The following is a 25,443-nucleotide window of genomic DNA, read 5'->3' as shown; positions in this document are numbered from 1 at the left end:
CTTCCAATTCTTTTGAGCCTGTCATTTGGAATTCTTGTCTGAATGATCAGTGTGATGAATTAAATTTAGTCAATTCTGGGGGAAAAAAAGCCAAAATGTGGCTTTTTGTGGAATATTTTAGGAAGGAAATGATTAGCAGGATCTGTATTTTTCTGATAAGATTTCCTCTGTGATTAAGCTATTTTTATTTGCTTGCATTATGCTTCTAAGTACTTGTTATTTTATTGGTATTTAATTTCTATTTTTATTGTAAATCATCTTGATATTGCTCTGATAAACATGAAATTAAATGAAAAGAAATGAAATATTATATAGCAATATAACTACAATATATCCTAAAGAGGTTTAAAAAGAAAAGTGCAGTAAAAATGAAGTAGGAAAATAGCAAGGGGTGTTCACTGAATGAGATGCTATAATATTCAAAGACAAAACTTATGAAGAAAGTGATTCCGCAAGGTAGATATCCATTGTCACTGAATGAGTAGTTTTGAGGGAAAAAAAACAAAACAATACAAGATAAAACTAGGATCTGTCAGATACTGCTGACATAATGAAACTAGGATCCTAAATTTAGGTACTGGCCCTAGTCAATTTTCAAAAGAGCCAATTTAGGAGCCTAACTCCAAACGTTGTGAGCCTAACTCTTTGAAAACTGGCCCCTTTCTGTCCAGAAGAGATATGAACTGATCTGCCTTGGGCTGGCCCAACTTGAAGAAGTGGGCTTCTGCCATGTGTGCACTTTCACTTTGAAAACGGATGCAGAGACAATGAATAAAGCAGAGTTGGTTACCTGTAACAGGTGTTCTCCTAGGACAGCAGGACGTTAACCCTCACACATGGGTGACATCGGATGGAGCCTGGCATGGAACTTGGATCTCAAAGATTCTAAAACTCATGAATATACCCTACTGAGCATGTGCAGCTGTAGTCATTATCCTGCCCCGCCCTCCCCCCCTTCCCCCCCGGTAGAGTCCCTCAGACCAATGTATAGCTAATACATGGAGAAGCTGACTCCCAGGGGAGGCAGATGGGTTTCGTCAGGATTAACATTCTGCTGTTCTAGAAGAACACCTGTTACAGGTAAACAACTCTGCTTTCTCCTTCAACAAGCAAGATGGTAGTCCTCACACATGGGTGAATCCCAAGCTATAGATTGTCTGAGCAGGAGACAGCAGGAAACTGCACAGAGCTGAAGTACTACCTCTCTTCATTGCTCGTGAGGCAGCCGACCCACCAGGGGTCCATGCTGGAGAAGAGTTGAGTTCTACAAAGAAAAATCAAAAGAAAGAGACAAACCCTCATGCATAGCAGGGGGTGCCTAAGGCAGAGGAGGGATACAAGTGCAAGTAGAAGCAAACTCTGTATCAGAAAATAGTACAAGCAGGGTTCCTGATAAGTAAACCCGGACAATAGGTATAGAATCTCCTGGATACAGGAAGAACACAGAGGTGTAGACAAAAGAAAGACTCTTGGAAGATGACCGCACAATTTCCGGTGTTAAAAGACAACCGAAAAACAAACTGGGGCCCAAGAGTCTCCCTAGAGAGAAACTGTAGTCTGCTGACATCCGAAGGAATGAATGTCTCTGCAGAAGAGCGCCCAAGTTTGGCTGGTAGGCATAATGGGCAGAAAAAACCCAAGCAACTCTTGGAAGAACAAGCAGTGAACCACGGCACGGCCTGGGACAGACACTGCGTGTTGAAGCATCAGACAGATGACCATGCAGGACCGCATCAAGGGTTTCAGGGAATGAAGAGCAATCCCTGAAACAGATCTGTAGCCCAAAACTCCCAAACAGGGAGATGAGATAGGCCTGAAGCTCACCGAAGAGCACCTGCCATCTATCCTGTCACAGGATAGCACAGCTGAGCACTGCCTCCATAACAAGCAAATTTTCTCTCATGTATACTCATTGTGGATATTCTGAAAACCCGACTGGCTGGTGGGTCCCCAGGACAGGGTTGGGGACCACTATGGTAGAGAGTAGGTGGCTTCTCAATGATGCAGAATTGCCCATCTGCATTTCACGCTCTCACCGGCAGTCAGAGTTCGATCATGAAAGGGTTATATATTGTTATACCCACCTTCACATCGACTTCCAGACCACTAATTTATTCATATTTTCAATAAAGAAAGCTTTTATCCTGAGAATCAATCATGGGTGTTCACACAAGTCCACCAAGTCAATAATTAGGGCCATGAGCAGGAAGCTGCAAGCATTATGGTGTTTGTGTTTGGTGTGCGTGGATTTTATGCACATATCGAATTATCATACCGGCTGTTATTATATCCTACATTGCCGCTGTTTTTGCTGTGTATGCCAAAATAAATCAGTGCAGATTACAGCGTGGGTCTTATTACATTGGCTCCAATGTATGCTATTTACTGGGTACATGTTGATATTTTAATTTTACACAAACTATCAAGATAGAAAGAAGCAGAACCTCCCAACAACTATTTTGTTCTGGTTAAACCGTAAAATAAAGCATAGGACAAACACAATATATAGGCAAGCATTATGTACAAGATCAATAAAAATGAAAATAAACATAATTACCTTCTAGCCATTTATAGAAGGACTCGCCTAGAAACAAAAGAACATTTAAAATATTAAGATAGGTATGTGCATGTAAAAATTTTCAATTAAAATCATATATAAATAGCTTTACAATTTGTTTTATTATGTTATTTTTGCCCTGTGACCATATAATTTCCAAAGATTTTCATGCAGTTTCTAATATTTTTTCCTGTGTTCTCTTTTCATAACTTCAGAAATATGTGGGAATGCAATTAAGGAAGTCATCACCATGCTTGTCCCAGTGCACCTGGAATCCTTGTGCTGCAGTTATTGCTGGTCCTTGTTTGGAGTACAGGAGCTGCTCACATCATCAAGGAGGCATTGGAACTTATAAAATCTAGCGTGCTTGTCTCTCATTGGGGAATGCTATTAAGGAAGTCATCGCCTGAGTTTGTCCCAATGCTCGCTTCCTGTGCCAAAACTGTTGATGGTCCTGGTTTGGAGGAAATCAGCCGCTGTTATCAAAGTGGCACCAGGACCTATAAAATTTAGTATGCTGTAGTGTGCGCTGCCAAAGCCATACACCAAAGGGGTGCACCCCTTTGAGAAAAATCTAATTGTGATCAGTGGATATGAGAAGGAAAAGGCCATTGCTTCCCCTATCACTTCTATGCTGGTAAGGCAGCCTATGAATGCGCTTTTACAACATCCAAGTGTTTCTGCCTCAGGTGATCCCCTCCACCCCTATCACAATCTATCGGGATTGGAGATAATGATTCTATGAATGAACTGGGTCTTTCTGAATCTAATGTGGTGGTTGTAGTTGAGGCAATACTCATGAACATGTCAGTACTCTAGTTGGAGGTTTCAGAATGTCATGTAGCCATAGAAACTGGTGTGGTAGACTGTGGAGATTCTAGATCTGGTGGCTTTACTTCAAATTTTTATTGTAAGCAAGAACATTACAAAAAAAACAAACAAACTACTGATGTACATGGATCTTTGATGCACACTAGGATGAGCATATATCAAATTAAAGCTTACATCCCCTTTCCACCCCTCCCATCCCTTCCAAATCCCCCACCCTTGAACAAGTGGTAACAGATATACAAATGAGAGAGCAAACATAACAGTATACACTTGTTAACCAATCCTGCTCTACAGCAGAAGATTGGTGACTATCATTAAGAGTAATTAAGCACCATACTTCTTCCCATTGGGGAAGGCGATTGGATATATTTATCCCATATAGCTATAAAGCACAGTTTGCATTTAAAGTATCTGGTAATATCCATATTTTCAATTTGCATTAAATAATGCTTACTATTGCTCCAAGCCCAATATGCAGGACTGTGTGCAGTACACCACACAGAGTAATACTTTCTTCCCCAGAAACAAAGCCTTACGCAAAAAAGGGCGGTCTCCCTATTCAACACTGACAAATGCTTCTTTACAATCAAACACAAGTTCCGGGGAAAGGGAGAAAGAACTCTTAAGGACATATTGTAGGTATCTGTGCAACTTGCTCCAAAAGGCTTGGATTACAAAACAAGTCTAAACATAATGACCCAGAGTGCCCCTAGCTGAGGAACACTTGGGACATATATTGGATAGTAGGAGTCCTGCTGTAAGCAACCTAACTGGGGGCATACAGATTCTCAACAAAAATTTATATTGAATCTCCCTCAGAGTCACTTCCCCACCAATCCCAATATTTTTGTAAAAGTCAAACCAATTGCTTCTCCATTGTTTGAATTGGAAAAAAAAGATATAATTGCGATGGAGAAGGTACAGAGAAGGGCTACCAAAATGATAAGGGGAAAGGAACAGCTCCCCTATGAGGAAAGACTAAAGAGGTTAGGACTTTTCAGCTTGGAGAAGAGATGGCTGAGGGGGGATATGATAGAGATGTTTAAAATTATGAGAGGTCTAGAACGGGTAGATGTGAATCGGTTATTTACTCTTTCGGATAGTAGAAAGACTAGGGGGCACTCCATGAAGTTAGCATGGGGCACATTTAAAACTAATCGGAGAAAGTTCTTTTTTACTCAACACACAATTAAACTCTGGAATTTGTTGCCAGAGGATGTGGTTAGTGCAGTTAGTGTAGCTTTGTTTAAAAAAAGATTGGATAAGTTCTTGGAGGAGAAGTCCATTAATTGCTATTAAGTTCACTTAGAGAACAGCCACTGCCATTAGCAATGGTAACATGGAATAGACTTTTTTTGGGTACTTGCCAGGTTCTTATAGCCTGGATTGGCCACTGTTGGAAACAGGATGCTGGGCTTGATGGACCCTTGGTCTGACCCAGTATGGCATTTTCTTATGTTCTTATGGAAGTTTAGCCTTCTACTTGTTTAATAAAGAACCAAATGTAAGTGGGTCTTGTAGCCAAGATAACACCTTATAGAGAAGAGAAATTCCTATCTTGCTCCATATTCCAATTTGAAAAAACTCAATTTGTGTTTTAAAATGTTCCTGAAGATTAGTGCTCGTCAGAAGACCTAAAAAAATGTCTCAATTGATGGTACGCAAAATGTTACCCCATATTCATCCCAAATTGAATGTCCATATCTTGAGGAGACCTTCCATGTCTACCATTTGCGCAACATGACATAGCCCCTCCCATGCCCTCTCACTAAAAGCTTTAGATTGCGAATTCGCTAAGAAGCTCCCACCACCTTGTAAGGGTATAAAAACAGACTCCCAATTAATCGCCAATAAAAAAAAGACTTAAAAAAACCTCCCAAACGCCATCTTTTCCTGCAGGTATTTCCCGACTTATGTACAAATTAATTGTTTCAATGTCCCTTCCCCTGAAGATTTCCTTCTTAATCCATATTGATTTATATTCTGTTTTATTCTTATTTAACCTCTTAATTATTTAATTATTTTATCTTTAGTTTGTGTCTATTTTGTCAACCAATGTTTTTATGTTATACCATTGTGTATGTTTGGTTGTAATCTGCCCTGAACTTTGGAAGGCGTGGGAAATAGCTTTTAAATAAATAAAGCATGGCGTAGCCTATCACGTAGGAAATGCCATGCACGCCTAATAGCTAGAACAATGTAATGCGTCTTAATGTGGGCGGGCAAAACCGAGAAATCAGAGTGTAGAACAAAACGAAGCCTAAAAGGCACTACCCACCCTTCTTCCCAGGTTCAAGGGGTAAATATAGATATATTGAAGAGCCAATCCTGCAAGTGACGCAATATGCAAACTACATTATAAAGCTCAATTCTAGGGACCCCCCAGTCCCCATTCCCGCCACGCCAACATATGATTAATTGATATTTGGGCCCTTTTCCCTTGCCAAAGAAACCTAGATAGCATGGCATAACACAACAGAATATCCCTTTCTTTGTAGATAAATAGGTAAAACCTGCAGCATTTAAAGGCACTTTGGCCACAACATCATTTTAAAAAGGTTGATATGCCCAGACAAGGGCAATGGCAGAGAATTCCATAGCAACAATTTATCTTTCTTTTTTTTTTTTAAACAGGGGAAGCACATTTAAATCATACATTTTGGGTAGCTCCTAAGGCCTAGATTTTAAAAAGGTTGTGTGTGTAAATCCCAGGGATTTACGCGCGTGACCAGCCTTACGCATGCCGAGCCTATTTTAAAAGGCCCGGTCATGTGCGTATGTCCCGGGGCATCAGGGAGTGGGCAGGCAGGGGGCGCAGCGGTCCAGGGTGCGGTCTGGGCCATTTGCCGCTGTGCCAGCGGATCATGTGCCAGCGTGCGCTACTTGCGCCTGCCTCCAGGCAAGCACAACAGGTAATATAAAAATTTGGGGGTGGGGGAAGGCTGCGGGTGTTGGCACGCACAAGTTGCAATTGTGCAACCCATTTGTATGCGCCGACCCGATTTTATAACGTGCACATGTTATAAAATCGCAAGTTCCTGTGTGTGCGCCGGGTAACATGGATGCGTGCAACTTTATAAAATCTACTCCAAAGCGAGAGCTATACCTAAATAACGGAAAGAACTGTCTACCCAACACACTGGAAAATCAGTTCCCCACAGTCATCACCTGACGTGAGGAGGCCAAGGCCTCAGACTTTCCCATACAGTGGACCCTTGACTTACGAACTCAATTCGCTCCAGAGGGCTGGTTGTAACTCAAGTTGGTTGTAAGTCAAGACTATTTTTTCCATAAGAAATAATGGAAATACCCACAATGCATCCGAACCTCCCAAAGCACTCCTTACCTAACATTTTCATAATAAAAAAGGGTTGTATAATGTGCATAATTACCAGAAACACCTATAATTTTCCTAGTGTATGCACCAAAAAGTTATAAAATGTGCCTAGCCTACCAGAAACAACAATTTCATACTGTACTCATCATTCAAGTTGACATCTTTGGCTTGCAGGAAGGGAGGAGGAGGAGGAGGATTCCCTCCTCCTCACCCCCTCAGAGCACATCTCTGGCCCCCAAACACTCATTTCCCCCTCCCAGAATACTCATTCCTCCCCTCCTGATACCTTGCTATAGCCAGCTGAGTGCTACACTCCCTCTCTTCTGCTGCACAGAAGCTTCCTTGATCTGTGATGCTGTTGCTTGCTGCAATGCCATGCCGGGTCTGCCTATGTGTTCCTGTGAACATTTGCAGCTCTGGGTGTGCCTAAGATGGACAGGCCTCATCGGCAGCAGCCAATCACTGCAACAGCAGAGCAGAAGTCCCACCCACCAAGCCCATCTCTGGGTCCTTCCTGTATCCAGTTTATTTTTTATAACATCTGGGCATATATGCATGCAAGTTATAAAACTGTTGCATCCATGGGCGCGTACCAGTGCACACACTCTAGTTAAAGTTATCGTTTTTGTGGGGTAATTGGGATTTAGAATTTATATATGGGTGATGTCTCATATTGAAATATTTTCTTTTAGCCCACCGCCTATTTTCTTCATTATGGGAACTTGGAATATACAGTAGCTTGCAAAAGTATTCAAATCACACACAGATTGTTCCAGATAGTTTTTTTTTTTTTTATTGTAAACCAGTATGCTCTTAAAGTAAAAATTCAAAGCCACAATTAATTATTTCTCTGCATTTTTTGTAAAATAAAATTAAAACCTGAAAAGTGCTGCTTGCATTAGTATTCAATCCTTTGTTGTGGAAGCTTCAAATTTACACAGATGAAAGATATTGCCCTAACAATTGGCTTACAATTGTCCTCTGTCTGTGAATTATTAAAAAAGGTCAGCTTTTCTGGATAAAAGACCCCCTAATTCTAGTATCATTGGTCAGACTGTGAATTTGAAGAAAAGCACAGTTGCTTACCTGTAATAGGTGTTCTAGGACAGCAGGATGTTAGTCCTCACATGTTTCTAGAAGCTTTGACCAGCAGACTGAGCATACCCAGCCTGCCACTATCTGCGCATCCATGCGAAGTCCCCCTTTAGACTCGTAACATAGCAAAATACAAGCGAAAAAATTACAAACCGAAGGAGAACCCAACCCCATGGAGAGGCGGGCGGGATTCCTGAGGACTAACATCCTGCTGTCCTAGGAGAACACCTTTCTCCTAGGACAAGCAGGATGGTAGTCCTCACATGTGGCTGAATACCAAGCTCCAGACTGCCTCTGCTAACAGGAGAGACCAACAGCGACCAAACAAGGTGCCAACGGGCACAACACAACTGTGGCTCTGTGGAACAGCAGGGGGCTGTCTGGTTACCTCAAGGCATGATGAGTTGGGTTCAGGCCTGGAATAGATTGCGCAGAATGGATTGATGAAAGGTGCTGCTCTGATGCCAGTCTTTATCCAAACAATAGTGAGCTGCAAACTTGTGAAGAGATTTCCAGGTGGTGGCCCAGCAGATCTGGACGACAGGGACTGCACGCAAATGCACCAATGTCGCCATAGCCCACGCAGAGTTAGCCTTCACTTTGCCGGCTAGCGGAAGGCCTGCCTGCACATAGCAGAAGGCAATGCAATCCGCCAGCCAGTTCGACAAGGTCTGTTTACCCACCACCTCTCCGAGCCAGTTGAAATCAAAGGACACGAAGAGCTGGGTGGACTGTCAATGCTGGCAGTGTGGTCGAGACAGAAAGCCAAGGCCCTTTTGCAGACCAATGTATGAAGAGCCCATTCTCCCAGATGGGAAAGAGGCCTCGGAAAGAAGGTGGGCAAAATGATGGACTGGTTGATATGAAATTCAATTACCACCTTGGGCAGAAACTTCAGATGAGTATGCAAGACCACATGATCATGAAAGAACCTCATGTATAGTGTGTATATAACCAGAGCCTGAAGCTCACTGAACCTATGAGCCGAAGTAATCGACATCAGGAAAATAACTTTCCATATGAGGAACTTCAGGTTGCAGGATTGCAGTGGTTTAAATGGAGCACAAATGAGCCATGCTAGGACAACATTGAGGTCCAAAGATGCAACTGGAGGCTGAAAAGGGGGCTTCGGCTGGAGGAGGCCCCGCATAAAGCGGCCCACTATAAGTTGGACCGAAATGGGCATGCCAGCGTCACCTCGATGGTATGCACTGACAGCACTGAGGTGCACTCTGACTGAGCTAGTCTGAAGCCCAGACTTAGACAGATGCCACAAGTAGTCCAACAGCCGGGGGTTGGGGCATGAGAAAGGGTCCAAATCATGGCCCTCGCACCAAATGGAAAACCTTTTCCACTTCAAGGATATCCCTGGATGGCAACAGTTCTCTGAATGCCCACAGAGCATACTGAATTTCTCACAGCTCCAGGAAGTTTATTTGACAGTGTGCTTCGGAGGCAGTCCAGAGGCCTTACGTGTGAATACCGTTCACACAGGTTCTCCAGCCTTGAGGGGGAAGCATCTGTGGTGAGAATCACCTGAGGCAGAGAGGGTTGGAAGGGAAGTCCTTTTCTAGGTTGGAAAGATCTTCCCACCAGGATAGACACACTCACAGGGTCCGTGACAGACAGGTGTCTCATGATCCTGGGAAACCTGCTGCCACTGGGACTGTAGGGTGCATTGGGCTCTTCTCATGCAGAGGCAAGCCAAAGAGGTTACATGGATGGAGGCCGCCATGTGGCTGAGCAGGCGGAACAGATGGTAAGCTGGCACCCTCTGGCTGTTCTGGACAAGGGTAGCCAGCGAGGCAAGAGCGATCGCCTGGTCTTTAGGCAAAAAAGCTTTCGCCTGCACAGTATCCAGCCTGGCGCCTATGAGATCCAGCTGAGGAGACAGGCAGAGATGAGACTTAGGGAAGTTTATAACAAGTTTTTAATTATATTTTACAGAAAATGCAGAAAAATAATGAATTGTGACTTTGAAAATTTACTTTAAGGGCATACTGGTTTGCAATAAACACACTATCTGGAACAATCTGTGCAAGTGTAATTTTAATCCACACAAAACAGCTGATTTTTAGGGGGTTGAATACTTTTGCAAGCCACTGTATTATAAATTTGCATTTTTCCTAGATTATTTCTTGTGGTTATTATAATTAATTTTGCTGGCTTTAACTCATGTACATGATTTAAATGCTAATAATAAATTTTTAAAAAAACTTCAGAATTTCTGTGGCACCTCTGCACTATAAATTGTGTAATGCGTAAGTCGCTACAAATAGAAGGGAAATGTTTCCTTTAATTAAAAACCAAGGTATTACGGTAATGTAATAAAACGTCAATGTTTTGGTAACGTTTGCCACAGCATTTAAATGCAAATGCCCAAAAGCAGACTATGTCATACTAGATAATATTCAAGGTTCAGTGCTAATGCTGAAAACACATATCCAGTAAAACAAAACAATTTTAAACCATTTATTATCATTTGACTATCTTTCAGACATTCAGGTGCACAGATGATCTCAATCCATGCTTTCATAAAATAAAACTATTTTATATCTTCTTAATGTGATGACAGGACTATTGTGTTCCTATTTATAATATAACTATCTGAGGTAGCATTAAGAATGCCAAGAAAATTTATAGGTGTAGGTAAGATTTTCAACCATTTTCAATTTCTTCTATAATACTTTACTATTACAATAATTTTGTTTACGATTCTTGTGACCAGATTTAGATAACATACATTAAACTAAAAATAATGGGGCCGATATTCAGCTGCAGAGCAGCTAGTTAAGTTTGCCGGATACACCCATCCAGCGGCACAGCAACACTGCTGAATGTAGCCAGCTATCTTAAAAAAAAGCTGGATAAGTATATCTGGCCAATGTTAGGGCATCCCATTGGTGCAACCAGTTAGCAGCATAAATTAGACTGCTAACTCCACCCGGAAATGCCTTTCGCCCGCCTCTGATTTATGCGGCTAGAATGTAGACTCAAATGGTGATGGATATCACCGTTTTGCCATTTAGACGGATAACTTTTCAGTTACTCCATCTAAATGGCTTTTGAATACAGACCTCAGCGTTATAACCTTCAAAAAATGTTAAACATTAAGGGGATAATTTTGTAACATTGCATATAAATTACACCAATTTTCAAAGTGGCTTTATACACATGTATTTTGAAAATTATCTACCCACGCAAATTACATCTGCTAAAACAAATTTTATTTATCAAATTTTTAAAAATTTACAAAGAACATCTTTGCAAGGGGAACTTAGACTTTCAGATCCAAATACAAATAAGATCCATGAAACATTAACATATAGAAGTAATTTTCTCTTATTCTTTTCATAGGAAATAGGAGGGAAAGAGAAGGAAAATCAGAGAAAACCATATATGAAACAAAAAAACATTATAGCTAGACTGCATGATACCCCAATTTGCTCTATGGATCCTTCCTCCCTTATATGCCAGGTTATTGCATTCTGCCATTTATGAACTCCCGTAATTGTTCAGGACAAAAGAAAATATATGTATTCCCAGATAGCTTAATTACACATTTACAGGGGAAACGTAATAAACTAGCCCCTAAAGGTAGTAATTCACACCGCATAGAATGAAAGGACGTCCTACGCATCTGCGTCATTCTTGAAAGATCTGGATAAATACACACTAAACCACCATGGTAAGACACATTTAAATTCTTGAAGTAATTTTTCATTATCTGACTCAAATCCTGTTCAGAAAAGAAGGTAACAAAAAGAACAGCTCGTTCAGTTATCTCCAAATTAGAATTTTCAAGATAATCAGTTAAATTATCAATTTCTGTATGCTCATTGATCTGAAACTGCTATAAAGAACCATGTCTCTGTGGAAGAAACATTATTCTTTTGACTACCGAGCTATCTCCGCAGGGATCTTGAGAACATCTTGCATATACCTCTTGAAGGTCAATAAGGACAATTCCCCCAGCATCTTGGGAAAATTCAAGAGTCTCACATTTAGGTGCCACAAATAGTTCTCCATTGATTCCAATCTTTCTTGATGAAGAAATCTGGTCCCAAACAGACACAGCATTTAAATCCTGTAAGTGTTGAATATCTTTAGTTAACTTCCGAACAGAGTTAGTATGCTCTTGAAATAAATGCAGATGATCACTCAATTGAATCGAGGTTATGAGTCACTGTTTCTAAGGATCGGGTTTGTTCATTAACTTTTAGAGCAATACCTGCAACAAGGTCCCATAGGAACTCCAAAGTAACCACCGCCGGTTTTCTTATCTCCAGGGGGCATAGATGGTAGGCTCCTGATTCCGCTGTGCTTCCACCTTCCTCTGATGGTCTTGGAGGGCCAACTCCGTCGCCCAATCCTCCACTCTCCTGGGCTTCGGGGCCTACAGCCTGGAAGGGAGCTGTTTCCCCAACTGAACCGATGCAGACATCCTCCCGTCTGAGTCTGCCCAGTGATGTCATCCACTGGCAACTCAGCTCTGTCGGCGGTGTGCAGGGGAGAAGCTCGCGGCGGTGCCCGAGGATCCAGCGGGCTCAGAGACAATTCCCTAGGCAAAAACAGCACTCCTCTTGCCGAATCGCCAGCGGGGCTCGATGCCCTATTTTCCGGGTTAAGGACAGCAAACTCAGATATAAACCGCTGACCTGAGGGGATATCCAATTCCGAAGGAAAGAGTCGAATCTTCCCCTTCCTTTTATGAGGTATAATATCAAGTTAAAGGCAACTTTTATTTCAAAAAGAAGAAATCCAGGCATCAGAGCAGCATGGGGGGGGGCATCCTTCAAGTAGCCACCTTGAACCTCTCCTAAAACTTTTTTTTTTTTTTTAAATATATGCACATGATTTTCAAAATCAAAAAAAGAATGCACCCAAGTCCAAACCACCAATTCCCCAACTCTGCAGCCAAGAAGACCTTCCCTCTCAGTCTGGGCAAAGCCGAGTTGCTTACCTTAATAGGTGTTCTCTATGGAAAGCAGAATGTTAGCCCTCACACATGGGTGACATCATCAAATGGAGCCCTGATGAGGAAAACATGTCAAAATTTCCAGAACTTTGACTAGGCACACTGAGCATGCCCAACCTATGTCTATAGGTTGGGCATGCCCAACCTATGTCTATACAATAATAGAAGAATCCACAATGTCAGGAAACAACCAATATAGACTATAAATCAAATATTCCTGAAGAAAATGAAGGGTGGGAAACCCAATGAGACCTCATATATTGCGTGCCCAATGTCTAGGCTTTATGAGAGCTTATAGTGGCGCAAGCTTCTCCTATGGTATAATCATAGGTCTCAATGAGCTGAATTTAACGGGACGCTTGTGAACCACAGCTGTCCCAATTAATGCACTAATGGTCTCAAAAGTGCTGGAAAAGTTGTACTTAACTTGCAACTTAAAAACAACGTCAAGTTGACAGGAGCTGGTGATAGAGATGGTAAAGGCCGACTTCTTTCCGACACGTCGTGTTTCGGAGGGGAAACCTCCTTCCTCAGGGGGTCGGACACCGCTGTTTCCTGCTTTAGACTCTTGCCGAAAATACTTGACTTACTACGGATGAAAATGAAGAAAGCACAAAGGAGATAGTGCATATAAAGTCCCACCACAAAATTACGATAGCAGTATCAATGGGAAGAGCACTCACTGTATGTGATACGCTGACTTGAATAGCTGTCCTAACCGGCGTCTTTATTACGCTCTATGGGTGGAACGACATACAATGAAAATACTCCCTTTAAAGTTGATGAAAACTACTTGCCTTAAGTCCATGTACTCTACCTTGTCAGAATGCTGAAGTCAATCGCTGTGCTGTAGATGTACTATCGGCAGCGCGCGGTTCAAGAACGCCGGCCTTTAAGCAGCTGAAAAAAGCGCCAAAAATAGTGGGTGTGTCCTATTATGGGCATTTACGTCACTGAGGAGGCCATTTTGAGACCATAACTGTCCATATATGGACAGTGACGTTGGCGGCGGCCATTTTGGATTTACTGTCGCTGGGAGAAGTCCATATCGCATATGGACTTCCCCCAGCGACAGTAAATCCAAAATGGCCACCGCCAACGTCACTGTCCATATATGGACAGTTATGGTCTCAAAATGGCCTCCTCAGTGACGTAAATGCCCATAATAGGACACACCCACTATTTTTGGCGCTTTTTTCAGCTGCTTAAAGGCCGGCGTTCTTGAACCGCGCGCTGCCGATAGTACATCTACAGCACAGCGATTGACTTCAGCATTCTGACAAGGTAGAGTACATGGACTTAAGGCAAGTAGTTTTCATCAACTTTAAAGGGAGTATTTTCATTGTATGTCGTTCCACCCATAGAGCGTAATAAAGACGCCGGTTAGGACAGCTATTCAAGTCAGCGTATCACATACAGTGAGTGCTCTTCCCATTGATACTGCTATCGTAATTTTGTGGTGGGACTTTATATGCACTATCTCCTTTGTGCTTTCTTCATTTTCATCCGTAGTAAGTCAAGTATTTTCGGCAAGAGTCTAAAGCAGGAAACAGCGGTGTCCGACCCCCTGAGGAAGGAGGTTTCCCCTCCGAAACACGACGTGTCGGAAAGAAGTCGGACTTTACCATCTCTATCACCAGCTCCTGTCAACTTGACGTTGTTTTTGAAGTTGCAAGTTAAGTACAACTTTTCCAGCACTTTTGAGACCATTAGTGCATTAATTGGGACAGCTGTTGTTCACAAGCGTCCCGTTAAATTCAGCTCATTGAGACCTATGATTATACCATAGGAGAAGCTTGCGCCACTATAAGCTCTCATAAAGCCTAGACATTGGGCACGCAATATATGAGGTCTCATTGGGTTTCCCACCCTTCATTTTCTTCAGGAATATTTGATTTACAACCTATGTCTATAGCATGCCCAGCATGTCCTATATCACGTGTCCTCGCAGGGTCCCTCTTTAATCTTGTAACATAGAATTACAATTAAAAATAAAAAATAGGAGAAATCCAACTCCGCAGGGTGGCGGCTGAGTTTTGTGAGGACTAACATCCTGCTGTCCTGTGAGAACACCTGTTATAGGTAAGCAACTCTGCTTTCTCTGCGGACAAGCAGGATGGTAGTCCTCACATGAGTAAATCTCTAGCTAAAGGCTGCTCCCCAACAAAAAAGGGGTCCGAAAGACACCTAACCAGGTGCCAATGAACATAACACCACTGGTGCTGTTGGTAACAGAGGGGAAGACAGCCTGAACCCAAACAATGGACCCTAGGTGGGAGCGTTTGGTTCTAAACCTCGAACAGAATCCAAAGGACAGACTGGCTGAACATGTCATGTTGGCAATCCCTATCCAGACAACAATGAGAAGTGAATGTGTGGAGAGAACTCCATAATCGCAGCCTTGCAGATCTCCTCCAAGGGAACTGCTCACAAGTGGGCCACCAACAATGCCATGGCTATGACAGAATGAGCTTGACATGACCACCAAGATGCAGTCCCGCTTGGGCATAACAGAAGGAGATGCAATCCGCTAGCCAACTGGATAGTGTGTTTGGCAATGGCAACGCCCAAATTATTCTTATCAAAAGAAACAAAAAGTTGGGTGGACTGTCTATGGGCTTCTGTCCATGCCAGACAGAAGGAAAAGGCTCGCTTGCAGTTCAAACTGTGCAGTGCTCGTTTGCCTTGGTGTGAATGGGGCCTGGTAAAGAATATTGACAGGATAATAAACTGATTAAAATGGAAATCCATCACCACCTTAGGCAGGAATTTAGGGTGCATATGCAAGACCGCCCTGTTATGATAAAACTTAGTATAAGGTGGATAAGTCACTAAGGCCTGGAGCTTGCTGACCCTGTGTGCTGAAGTAACCGCCATCTATTCACACTATATGGAAAACCTCCTCCACTTCAATCCATAGGACTTTCTAATGGATGGCTTTCTAGAAGCCACCAGCACCAGAGACATCCTCTGAAACAATGGTCCCAATCCTGTCCTGGGGGCCCACTAGCCAATCGGGTTTTCAGGACATCCACAATGAATATGCATAAGAGAAAATTTGCATGTTATGAGGCAGTGCATGCAAATGTTCTCTCATGCATATTCATTGTGGATGTCCTGAAAACCCGACTTGCTAGTGGGCCCCCAGGACAGGGTTGGGGACCACTGCTCTGAAAGATCAAGCAGCTGTAAGATTAACCACTCAACATCAGGCTGTGTGCCACAGGGCCTGGAGGTTGGGATGCCATAGCCTGACTTGGTCTTGGCTTGGCGTGATGAGATCTGGGAAGTTTCATGAGAGTCTTCGCTACTAAGGGAATCAGAGGATACACATACAGAAGACCTTTGCCCCAATAACGGGTGAGGGCATCCAAGGCTGGTTTGCCATCTGGACCACTGACAGAGGAAGTATGAAACCGTGCTTCCCTGCTTGACGATGTATCACATGGCTACCTGGTTGTTGGTCTGGATCAGGACAACTTTGTTGAACAGTTGATCTCTGAAAGCCCATAGCACGTACCTGTTTGCTTGAATCTCCAGGAAGTTGATTTGACAAGACCCTGGGTACAGAGCCCATCTACATGAGCTCCCCACCCCAGAGTAAATGCAACCGTGGTTAGGACAATTTGAATAGGAAAACTAGGAAAGGAGATCCTCTGTTCCAGTAAAGTACCCGCCACCAGGACAATGAGTCCCGGAGAGATGGGGTGACTTGGATGCAATCCTGGAAGCTCTAAGTGGCCTGGCACCACTGTGACCTCAGGATCCATTGGCTCTGCACATGTGCCAAGGGAGTAATATGAAAAGTTGAGGTTGTTGGGCTATATGGCCACATCATGTGCCAGGCTGACACCTGTGCTGGCTCTTGAATCTATCACATTAGCCGCCATGGTGAGGGTTCACTGGTGAGGCAGAAAGGTCTTGGACTGAGCAGAGTCTAGTAGGGCTCCTATGAAGACCAATTTAGGTGACAGGCAAAGATGGGAGTTTGGGTAATTGAGAACAAACCCTAGTGACCCCAACACCTGACTGGTCAAGCACATTGACCTCATGACCCCTGCCTGAGACGTGCTCTTGACCAGTCAATTGTCCAGATATGGGAATACATGCACTCCCAGTCTGCAGAGGTGACCTGTGAAGCAGATGCGAGCCGGAACAGCAACTCTCTGTTCTGGAAGTGCTGTGTTCCCACCACAAATTGGAGATACTTCCTGCGACCGAGGAAGATCTCGATAGGAGTATATGCATCCTTTAGGTCGAGGGAGCTTTGCAAAAGGGGAATCAAGGTGCCCAGGGAAAGCATCTTTAACTTTTCTTTTTAGAAACTTGTTCAAGGCCCTTAGGTCTAGGATGGGACAGAGTCCTGTTCTCTTTGGAATCATACATACCTGAGTAGAATCCCTGCCCTCTTTGCCTTGATGGCAAGGGCTCGATCACTCTGGCCGTTAAGAGGGAGGAGAGCAATGCTTGTAGTACCTCCTGATGTGCGGCTCGCTCCCAATATGGACACGGAGGGCGATTTGGTGGGTCACCCAATAGATTCAACTAGTACCCTTGGCTTATGATGGACAGAACCCACTGGTCTGAAGTTACACTGGGCCACTGGTTCGCAAAGAACTGTAGCCTGCCCCTGACCGGAGAGTCCATAGTTCCAGGTATGGGCAAACTAGCTTACATTCCCCTACAGTCCAGTCAAAACCCCATCTCCAGAGTTGACTGAGGAACTAGCTGGGATTTGGGGGCTCTCTGCTGCCTGGAATGGCCACAGGAGTGAGGCGGTGGAGGAGCAAGGATTACTTCCTCTGGCAAAAGGACTTCCTTGGCCCTCGATGAGGAAGACAGGTCCAGAGTAGTGGAGGAGTCTGGAGTACTGAGCTGTTGTAGGGTCTGACATGGTGTTCCCGAAGTTGGGCCACAGCATCCCTCACCCTCTCTCTGAAGAGCCTCTCTGCAGTACACAGCACGTCAACAAGTTGTTCCTGTACCTCAGGCCAGAGATCCAAGACCCACAGTCATGCCATTCTGCGGGCTCTGATTCCCGCTGAAGAGATTCTCTATGCCATTTCGAAAACACTAAGTCGCATGGACCTCATGTTTTCCGCACTCCAGACCCTTCTGCACCAGTGACATGAGGATGTCTTGCTGCAGAGACAGCTGCTCAGCCACCTCCTGCACTTGATTTCAGATGTCCTGCGAGTACCGGCTCATGTAGAGCTGGTAGGCAGCAATGCAGGTAATAAGCATGGAGCCTTGGAACACCTTCCTCCCAAGAGCATCCATTTCTCTGTGGACCTTCCTTGAGGGCACAGAGAAATGGGTCAGCAAGGCTTGGCCCTCATGTGAGCGGATTCGACCACCGACTGATGGGGCAGCTGACTCTTATCGAAGACAGAGGCCTTCTGGATGAGGTAGACCCCGTCCACCTTCTTTTTAACAGGAGGTACTGTGAGGGGGTGTTCCCTTATCCTCAGCAGCACCTCCTTAAAGATCTCATGTACTGGGACCGCCTCAATCTCCTTAGGAGGCTCCACAAACTGGAGGATCTCAAGCATTTTGTGCCTGGAATCTTCCTGTTAAAAGTTGAAATGGGATGGCTTCTGTGATCACCCTCACAAACCTTGTGAAGGTCAAATCCTCAAGTGAGGACTTCCTCCACTCATCTGAAAGAGAAGGGTGTGATCGGAGACCATCAGAGCCCTCGGAGAACTACTCTGTTGGATCCTCCCACCAGGTGTCAGAGACCCTCATTCTCACTGTATGCTAAAGGGGATGGGCCCTAGGAGCTCATTCTTCATCCAGAGGTGTAGACACCGGTAGAACTGCCAACCTTGCTGGAGCTTCCTCCTCAGAGGAACAAGCAACGACAATTGGTAGGGGGAGGCCTCAACATAGAAACATAGAAATGACGGCAGAAGAAGACCAAACGGCCCATCCAGTCTGCCCAGCAAGCTTTCACACTTATTCTTTTCTCATACTTATCTGTTACTCTTGGCCTTTAGTAACTTTTTGGTTCTATTTCACTTCCACCCCTGCCATTGCTGTAGAGAGTAGTGCTGGAGCTGCATCTAACTGAAGTATCTAGCTTAATTGGTTAGGGGTTGTAACTGCCACAATAAGCAAGCTACTCCCACGCTTATTTGTTTACCCAGCCTGTGCAATTCAGTCCTTGTTGGTTGTCTGAGTATAATTCCACTTTACTTCATTCCCCCCTGCCGTTGAAGCAGTGAGCTGCGCTGGATATGTATTCCAAGTGAAGTATCATGTTTAATTGCTTCGGGGTAGTAACCGCCGAACAAGCAAGCTACACCCATGCTTATTTGCTTATCCAGACTATGTAATTCAGTCCTTGTTGGTTGTCTGAATATAAATCATCTTTTCTTCATTCCCCCCTGCTGTTGAAGCAGTGAGCTATGCTGGATATGCAGTGAAAGTGAAGTATCAGGCATTATTTGGTTTGGGGTAGTAACCGCCGTAATAAGCAAGCTACTCCCCTCTTTTTTGTGAATGCAAATGTTGAGATTACTTACCTGATAATCTCCTTTTCCTTAGTGTAGACAGATGGACTCAGAACGAATGGGATAGTATCCGCGTGCTAGCAGTTGGAGACGGATCTGACGTCAGCATGGGGTATATATATCCCCACAGGAAGCGTAGCAATTTAGTAATCTTCCTTGCAAAAGCTGTTATGGATGTGTGTACTGACGCTCAGTGAAAAGTGAAACAGGATTCCCCTGACCGATTGACAGTGGCTGGAGACCGCCAGCATTCACAACCGGAAGGCGTTGACACCTGGTAGAGTGTACGCTCTTATGTAAACAAATGCCATGGCTTACCTTGAATCGGTGAAACCCATGTACGCAGACAGCTGAGCGGGATGCCGAGTCCATCTGTCTACACTAAGGAAAAGGAGATTATCAGGTAAGTAATCTCAACATTTCCTGGCGTGTAGCCAGATGGACTCAAAACGAATGGGATGTACAAAAGCTTTACTCCCAGCCTGGGCAGGAGGCTGCCTGAGGACCATGTAAGACCGCCCTCGCAAATGCTGAGTCCTCCCTGGCCTGGACATCCAGACGGTAGAACCTGGAGAAGGTATGGAGGGAGGACCACGTCGCCGCTTTACAGAGTTCTGCAGGCGACAGCATCCTGGATTCTGCCCAAGATGCCACTTGTGCTCTGGTAGAATGAGCCTTGACTTGTAGAGGCGGAGACTTCCCGGCCTCCACGTAAGCTGCTCTGATAACTTCTTTAATCCAGCGGGCTATGGTGGGCCGCGAGGCCGCTTCACCTTGCTTCCTCCCGCTGTGCAGGACGAACAGATGGTCCGTCTTTCGTATTTCTTGTGTCACTTCCAGATATCTGGGCAGCAATCTGCCAATGTCGAGATGGCGTAATAACCGCCCTTCTTCAGATTTCTTCAAACCCGCCGTGGTAGGCAAGGATATGGTTTGGTTAAGATGAAACTGTGAAACCACTTTAGGTAGAAAGGAGGAAACCGTACGAAGATGGATAGCCTCAGGAGTGATTCTGAGAAAGGGATCAAGGCAGGACAGTGCTTGTAGCTCTGAGATGCGGCGTGCCGAACATACCGCCAATAGGAACACCATCTTCAAGGTTAGAGAACGGAGAGACAGTCCCCGAAGGGGTCTGAAGGTAGATCCCGCGAGGAAATCGAAAACAAGATTGAGGTTCCATAAGGGCACAGGCCACTTTAGTGGCGGACGAATATGCTTGACTCCTTGCAGGAAGCGAGAAACATCTGGGTGCTTGGCGACGGTCTTGCCATCCCTCCTGGGACCATAGCAAGACAGCGCAGCCACCTGAACTTTGATGGAGCTGAGGGAGAGACCCTTCTGAAATCCATCCTGCAGGAAATCCAACACAATAGGGATTGTGGTCGCATGTGGATTGGTGCCATGAGTGTCGCACCATGCTTCAAACACTCTCCAGATCCTTACGTAGGTGAGGGACGTGGAAATCTTACGAGCTTGGAGGAGTATCTATCACGGGCTCCGAGTAACCTCTTTTCTTCAGTCTAGCCCTCTCAATGGCCAAACCGTAAGAGAGAATTGAGCTGGATCCTCGTGGAGGATGGGACCTTGACGAAGGTGGTCCCGGAGAGGAGGCAGGGGAAGAGGCTCCCCTGCCAGTAGAGTCTTCTCATGTCTGCGTACCAGGGTCTTCTTGGCCAGTCTGGTGCCACTAGAAGAACTAGGCCACGGTGTTTCTGAATCTTGTGGATGATGGCGCCCAGCAGAGGCCACGGAGGAAAGGCATATAGCAGAGTCCCTGGAGGCCACGGCTGGACCAGGGCATCGATTCCGTGTGAGAACGGGTCGCGCTTGCGGCTGAAGTATCTGGGTACTTGAGCATTGGACTTGTCCGCCAGTAAATCCATGTCTGGAATCCCCCAGTGATCCACAATCATCTGAAAGGCTGTGGGTGACAGCTGCCACTCTCCCGGATTTAGGCTTTCTCTGCTGAGGAAGTCTGCTGTGGTATTGTCCTTCCCGGCAATGTGGACGGCGGAGATGTCCTGAAGATTCGCCTCTGCCCAAGCCATCAGTGGGGCGATCTCCAGAGATACTTGTCGGCTTCTGGTTCCGCCCTGACGGTTGATGTATGCCACCGTGGTGGCGTTGTCAGACATCACTCTGACTACTCTGTTCTTCAATCTGTGAGCAAATCGAAGGCATGCCAATCGGACTGCCCGGGCCTCTAGACTGTTGATGTTCCACGCTGACTCTTCTCTGTTCCACCGCCCTTGTGCGGTGAGTTCTTCGCAGTGTGCACCCCAGCCGCTCAGGCTGGCATCTGTGGTGAGCAAAGTCCACGTGGGTGATGACATCTTCGACCCCCTGCTCATGTGGTTGGACTGCAACCACCACCGTAACTGGGTCCGCACTCTGGCTGGCAGATGAAGGCGCGTGGAGTAGTTCCGTAGACGGGGGCTCCAGCGAGAGAGCAGGGAGTGTTGTAGAGGTCTCATATGGGCCCTCGCCCAAGGTACCACTTCCAGGGTGGATGCCATGAGACCAAGAACCTGCAGATAATCCCAGGCTATGGGCCGACTGGCTCCCATCAAATACTGGATACGCTGCTGAAGTTTCAACTTTCTCTTGGTAGTGAGACTGACTGTGTCTGACCGGGTGTCGAACTGTACTCCCAGGTATTCCAGTGACTGGGAAGGCTGTAGGCAGCTCTTGCTGAGGTTGATTACCCAGCCCAAGCTTTCCAGAAGGGCAATCACTCTGTCGGTTGTCCGAAGGCTCTCCTCTCGTGATTTCGCCCTGATCAGCCAGTCGTCTAGGTAGGGATGGACCAGAATTCCTTCCCGCCTGAGTGCCGCCGCTACCACTACTACCACCTTGGTGAATATCCGTGGTGATGCTGCCAACCCGAAGGGCAGAGCCCGAAACTGGAAGTGGCGGCCTAGAACTTTGAAGCGTAGGTAGCGCTGATGATCCGGATGGATCGGGATATGCAGGTATGCCTCTGACAGGTCAAATGCCGTGAGGAATTCTCCTGGCTGTACTGCGGCCTTGACGGAGCGTAGAGTTTCCATGCAAAACCTCGGTACCCGTAAGTATTGCTTGACTGACTTGAGGTCCAGGACAGGCCGAAAGGTAACCCCCTTTCTTGGGTACCATGAAATAAATGGAATAATGTCCAGAATTCACTTCCCAGGCAGGTACTGGAATGATGGCTTTCAAGGACAGGAGCCTCACCAGGGTAGCTTCCAATGCTGCCTTCTTGTGTATGGGACATGAAGATTCCACAAACTTGTCCGGAGGGAGATTATGAAAGTCCAGATAATACCCCTCCCGGATAACGGCGAGGACCCACTGGTCCGACGTAATCTCGACCCATCTGGGGTAGAAGAGGGTTAACCTGCCCCCTATGGCTCCATCCCCCAGATGAATCGGCGGATTCTCATTGGGAGGCGCGGCTGGGACCCGAGCCCGGGCCTGCTCCCCTCTTGCGCTGCTTGGTCCGAAAGGACTGAGTCCTGGCCGGAGGACGAGGTGCCTGGTAGCGACCCCTGTAAGGAACGAAATGCTGGGAACTCTGGCCCCTGGAGGGCCTTGGAAAGGCGCGCTGGCCCCTTCTGAACCGATCTTCTGGCAATCTGGGCACTGGAGAGGCACCCCATGTACTGGCCAGTTTATCAAGGTCGCTGCCAAATAGAAAGGAGCCCTTGAAGGGCAATCTGGTGAGGCGTGTCTTAGAAGGCGCATTAGCTGACCATCTCCGGATCCAGAGCTGCCTCCTGGCAGCTACGGAGGATGAAATCCCTTTAGCTGTTGTCCGGACCAGGTCAGATGTCGCATCTGTAAGGAACGAAAGAGCGGATTCCATGTCCGCCGCCGGAGCGTTGTTTCTAACCTGTGACAAACAAGCACGCGTCACCACTGTGCAGCAGGTGGTGATCCGCAAAGATAAAGCCGCCACCTCAAAGGTCTGTCTCAGAATTGCTTCCAGTCGCCGGTCATGAGGCTCCCTGAGGGCCGTCCCCCCTTCAACTGGAATGGTAGTGCGCTTGACCACAGCGCTAATCAAGGCGTCCACCTGAGGGCACGCCAGCAGGTCCTGGATAGCCGGTGCCAATGGGTACATGCTCTGCAGAGCCCGACCCCCTTTGAAGGAAGCCGCTGGTGCCGCCCATTCTAAATCTATTAGTAGTTGTGCCGCTTGTAAGAATGGAAAATAGCGGGCTGTAGGACGAAGACCTTCCAGCAGGGGGTTCTGCGCAGAGGGCACCGTAGCGCTGGGACCTGTAATATCCAATTCCGCCAGGCACTGAGACACCAGGTCGGAGAGATCCTCTTTAGGGAAGAACCGCCTCATGGTTCTATATGGCTCGCGATAAGGGCGTGAGGGTCCAGGAACCGGATCCGTAGGAGCCGCCACCGCAGCAGCAGTTGCAGCAGCCGCCGCAGGCGCAGCCACCGCAGGAACCACAGGAACAGCAGGAACCGCAGGGCCTGGACGGGAAGCCGTTTGCATCTGTACGAAGGCATGAATCCCCTTAAAGAGATCCACCCAGGAAATGGAAGCAGCCTCTAATCGCCGGGGTACAAGCTCCCCCGGGATTCCTGAGTGGTCGAGACTGCCCCCTAACTCCGGGGTAGCCCCTGGGGAACTGTCCACAAACCATGGCTGAGACCGGTCCTGGCCTGAGGGTCGCATGGCCTCCTCACATTGGGCACATAGAGAGTCTGGCTCATCACTGCGCGTGGCCCTAAGCTGGTATGCAGAGCAGAGGCCAAGGGCTGCAATGCCTGAAGCAGGCGGCGCCGTCTCTGAAGACTCTGCTGTATTCTGATCCATTGAACGATATGCGCTGAATGCAACAGGCGCTGAATAATAGGATGCGGCAGCAACCGGCGCTTAATACAACAGGCGCTCAATAACAGTATGCGGCAGCAACAAGCGCTTAATACAACAGGCGCTCAAGAATAGTATGCGGCAGCAATAGGCGCTTAATACAACAGGCGTTCAATAATAATATGCGGTAGCAATAGGCGCTTTAATACAACAGGCGCTCAATAATAGTATGCGGCAGCAATAGGCGCTTAATACAACAGGCGTTCAATAATAATATGCGGTAGCAATAGGCGCTTAATACAGCAGGCGTACAGCAACAATATGCGGCAGCAATAGGTGCTTAATACAACCGGCGCTCAACGTGTGCACAGCAATAGGCGGCCAAGAAACCAGCTCAATGTTATGCAATAGGCACTCAGCAATATGCAGGCAGCGATATACGCACAATGGAATTCAATAGCAATATTTCAGCAATAAGCGGGTAGCCATATACGCTCAATTGTCATTCAATAGTCTTTCAGTAATGAGCGGTCAGCAATATACGCACAGTTTGCATTCAATAGGCTTTCAGCAATAAGCGGTCAGCAATATACGCAGTTTGCATTCAATAGGCTTTCAACAATAAGCAGTCATCCATATACGCTCAATTTGCATGCAATAGGCTTTCAGTAATAAGCGGTCAGCAATATACACACAATTTGCATTCAATAGGCTTTAAGTAATAAGCGGTTATTCATATACGCTCAAAGTGCATTCAATAGGCCCTCAGCAATATGCGGCTAGCGATATACGCTCAGTGGCAGTCAAACAAAGCCATATACGCACAAGGAGGAAGAAAGCCGCGCCTATTACGGGCACGGAGTACTGAACAGGGCCCCAAAATGGCATCCTCCACGGCGTGCCACGCCGCCGATCCTCTGCGCTTCGGAGACCCGTAGGAAGAGATGTACTCCTTACCCGCTTCGGCGCTTCCCGGCTGGAACTCAGGCGGTCTCCGGCTGCGGGGGAAGGGACCACCTCACCGCCGCAATAGAGGATATGCACCCGCTACCTCGTCCACGCCGGGACCGAGGGCCTCGTATGCCTCACCCGAACCTCGCCCGGGGGCTGTGTCACTGCCGCGCTTCGGCAGGACCGAGGACTTCCACCGCCGGGGGAGCACGGCAATCACCCCGGGAGCTCAACTGGGGGAGGAACCCTTGGGTATCTACCGCAGGAGCGCGGGGCTCTAAAGTCGAATAGACAGGAAAAACAAAGTAGAATCTAGAATGATAAGAAAAGAGAAAAATTAAAGTAGTCTTGGAAAGCACGCTCAAC

The 25,443-nt window shown here is 46.2% G+C and overlaps 1 protein-coding gene across 4 annotated transcripts in view; it reads right to left on the bottom strand.

The window, feature by feature from the left end:
• Positions 1-25,443, bottom strand: part of ERO1B (endoplasmic reticulum oxidoreductase 1 beta) — a 281,408-nt gene that overhangs the window by 107,464 nt on the left and 148,501 nt on the right. For all 4 annotated transcript variants that reach the window (XM_029593832.1, XM_029593830.1, XM_029593833.1 and 1 more), the window contains exon 10: positions 2,558-2,584. In XM_029593832.1, the coding sequence (XP_029449692.1) occupies positions 2,558-2,584 (27 nt within the window). The remainder of the gene's footprint in view (positions 1-2,557; positions 2,585-25,443) is intronic.

The sequence above is a fragment of the Rhinatrema bivittatum genome, chromosome 3 (assembly GCF_901001135.1).
Source record: "Rhinatrema bivittatum chromosome 3, aRhiBiv1.1, whole genome shotgun sequence".
Classification (NCBI taxonomy): Eukaryota; Metazoa; Chordata; class Amphibia; order Gymnophiona; family Rhinatrematidae; genus Rhinatrema; species Rhinatrema bivittatum.
This window is presented reverse-complemented; position numbering and strand designations above follow the sequence as displayed.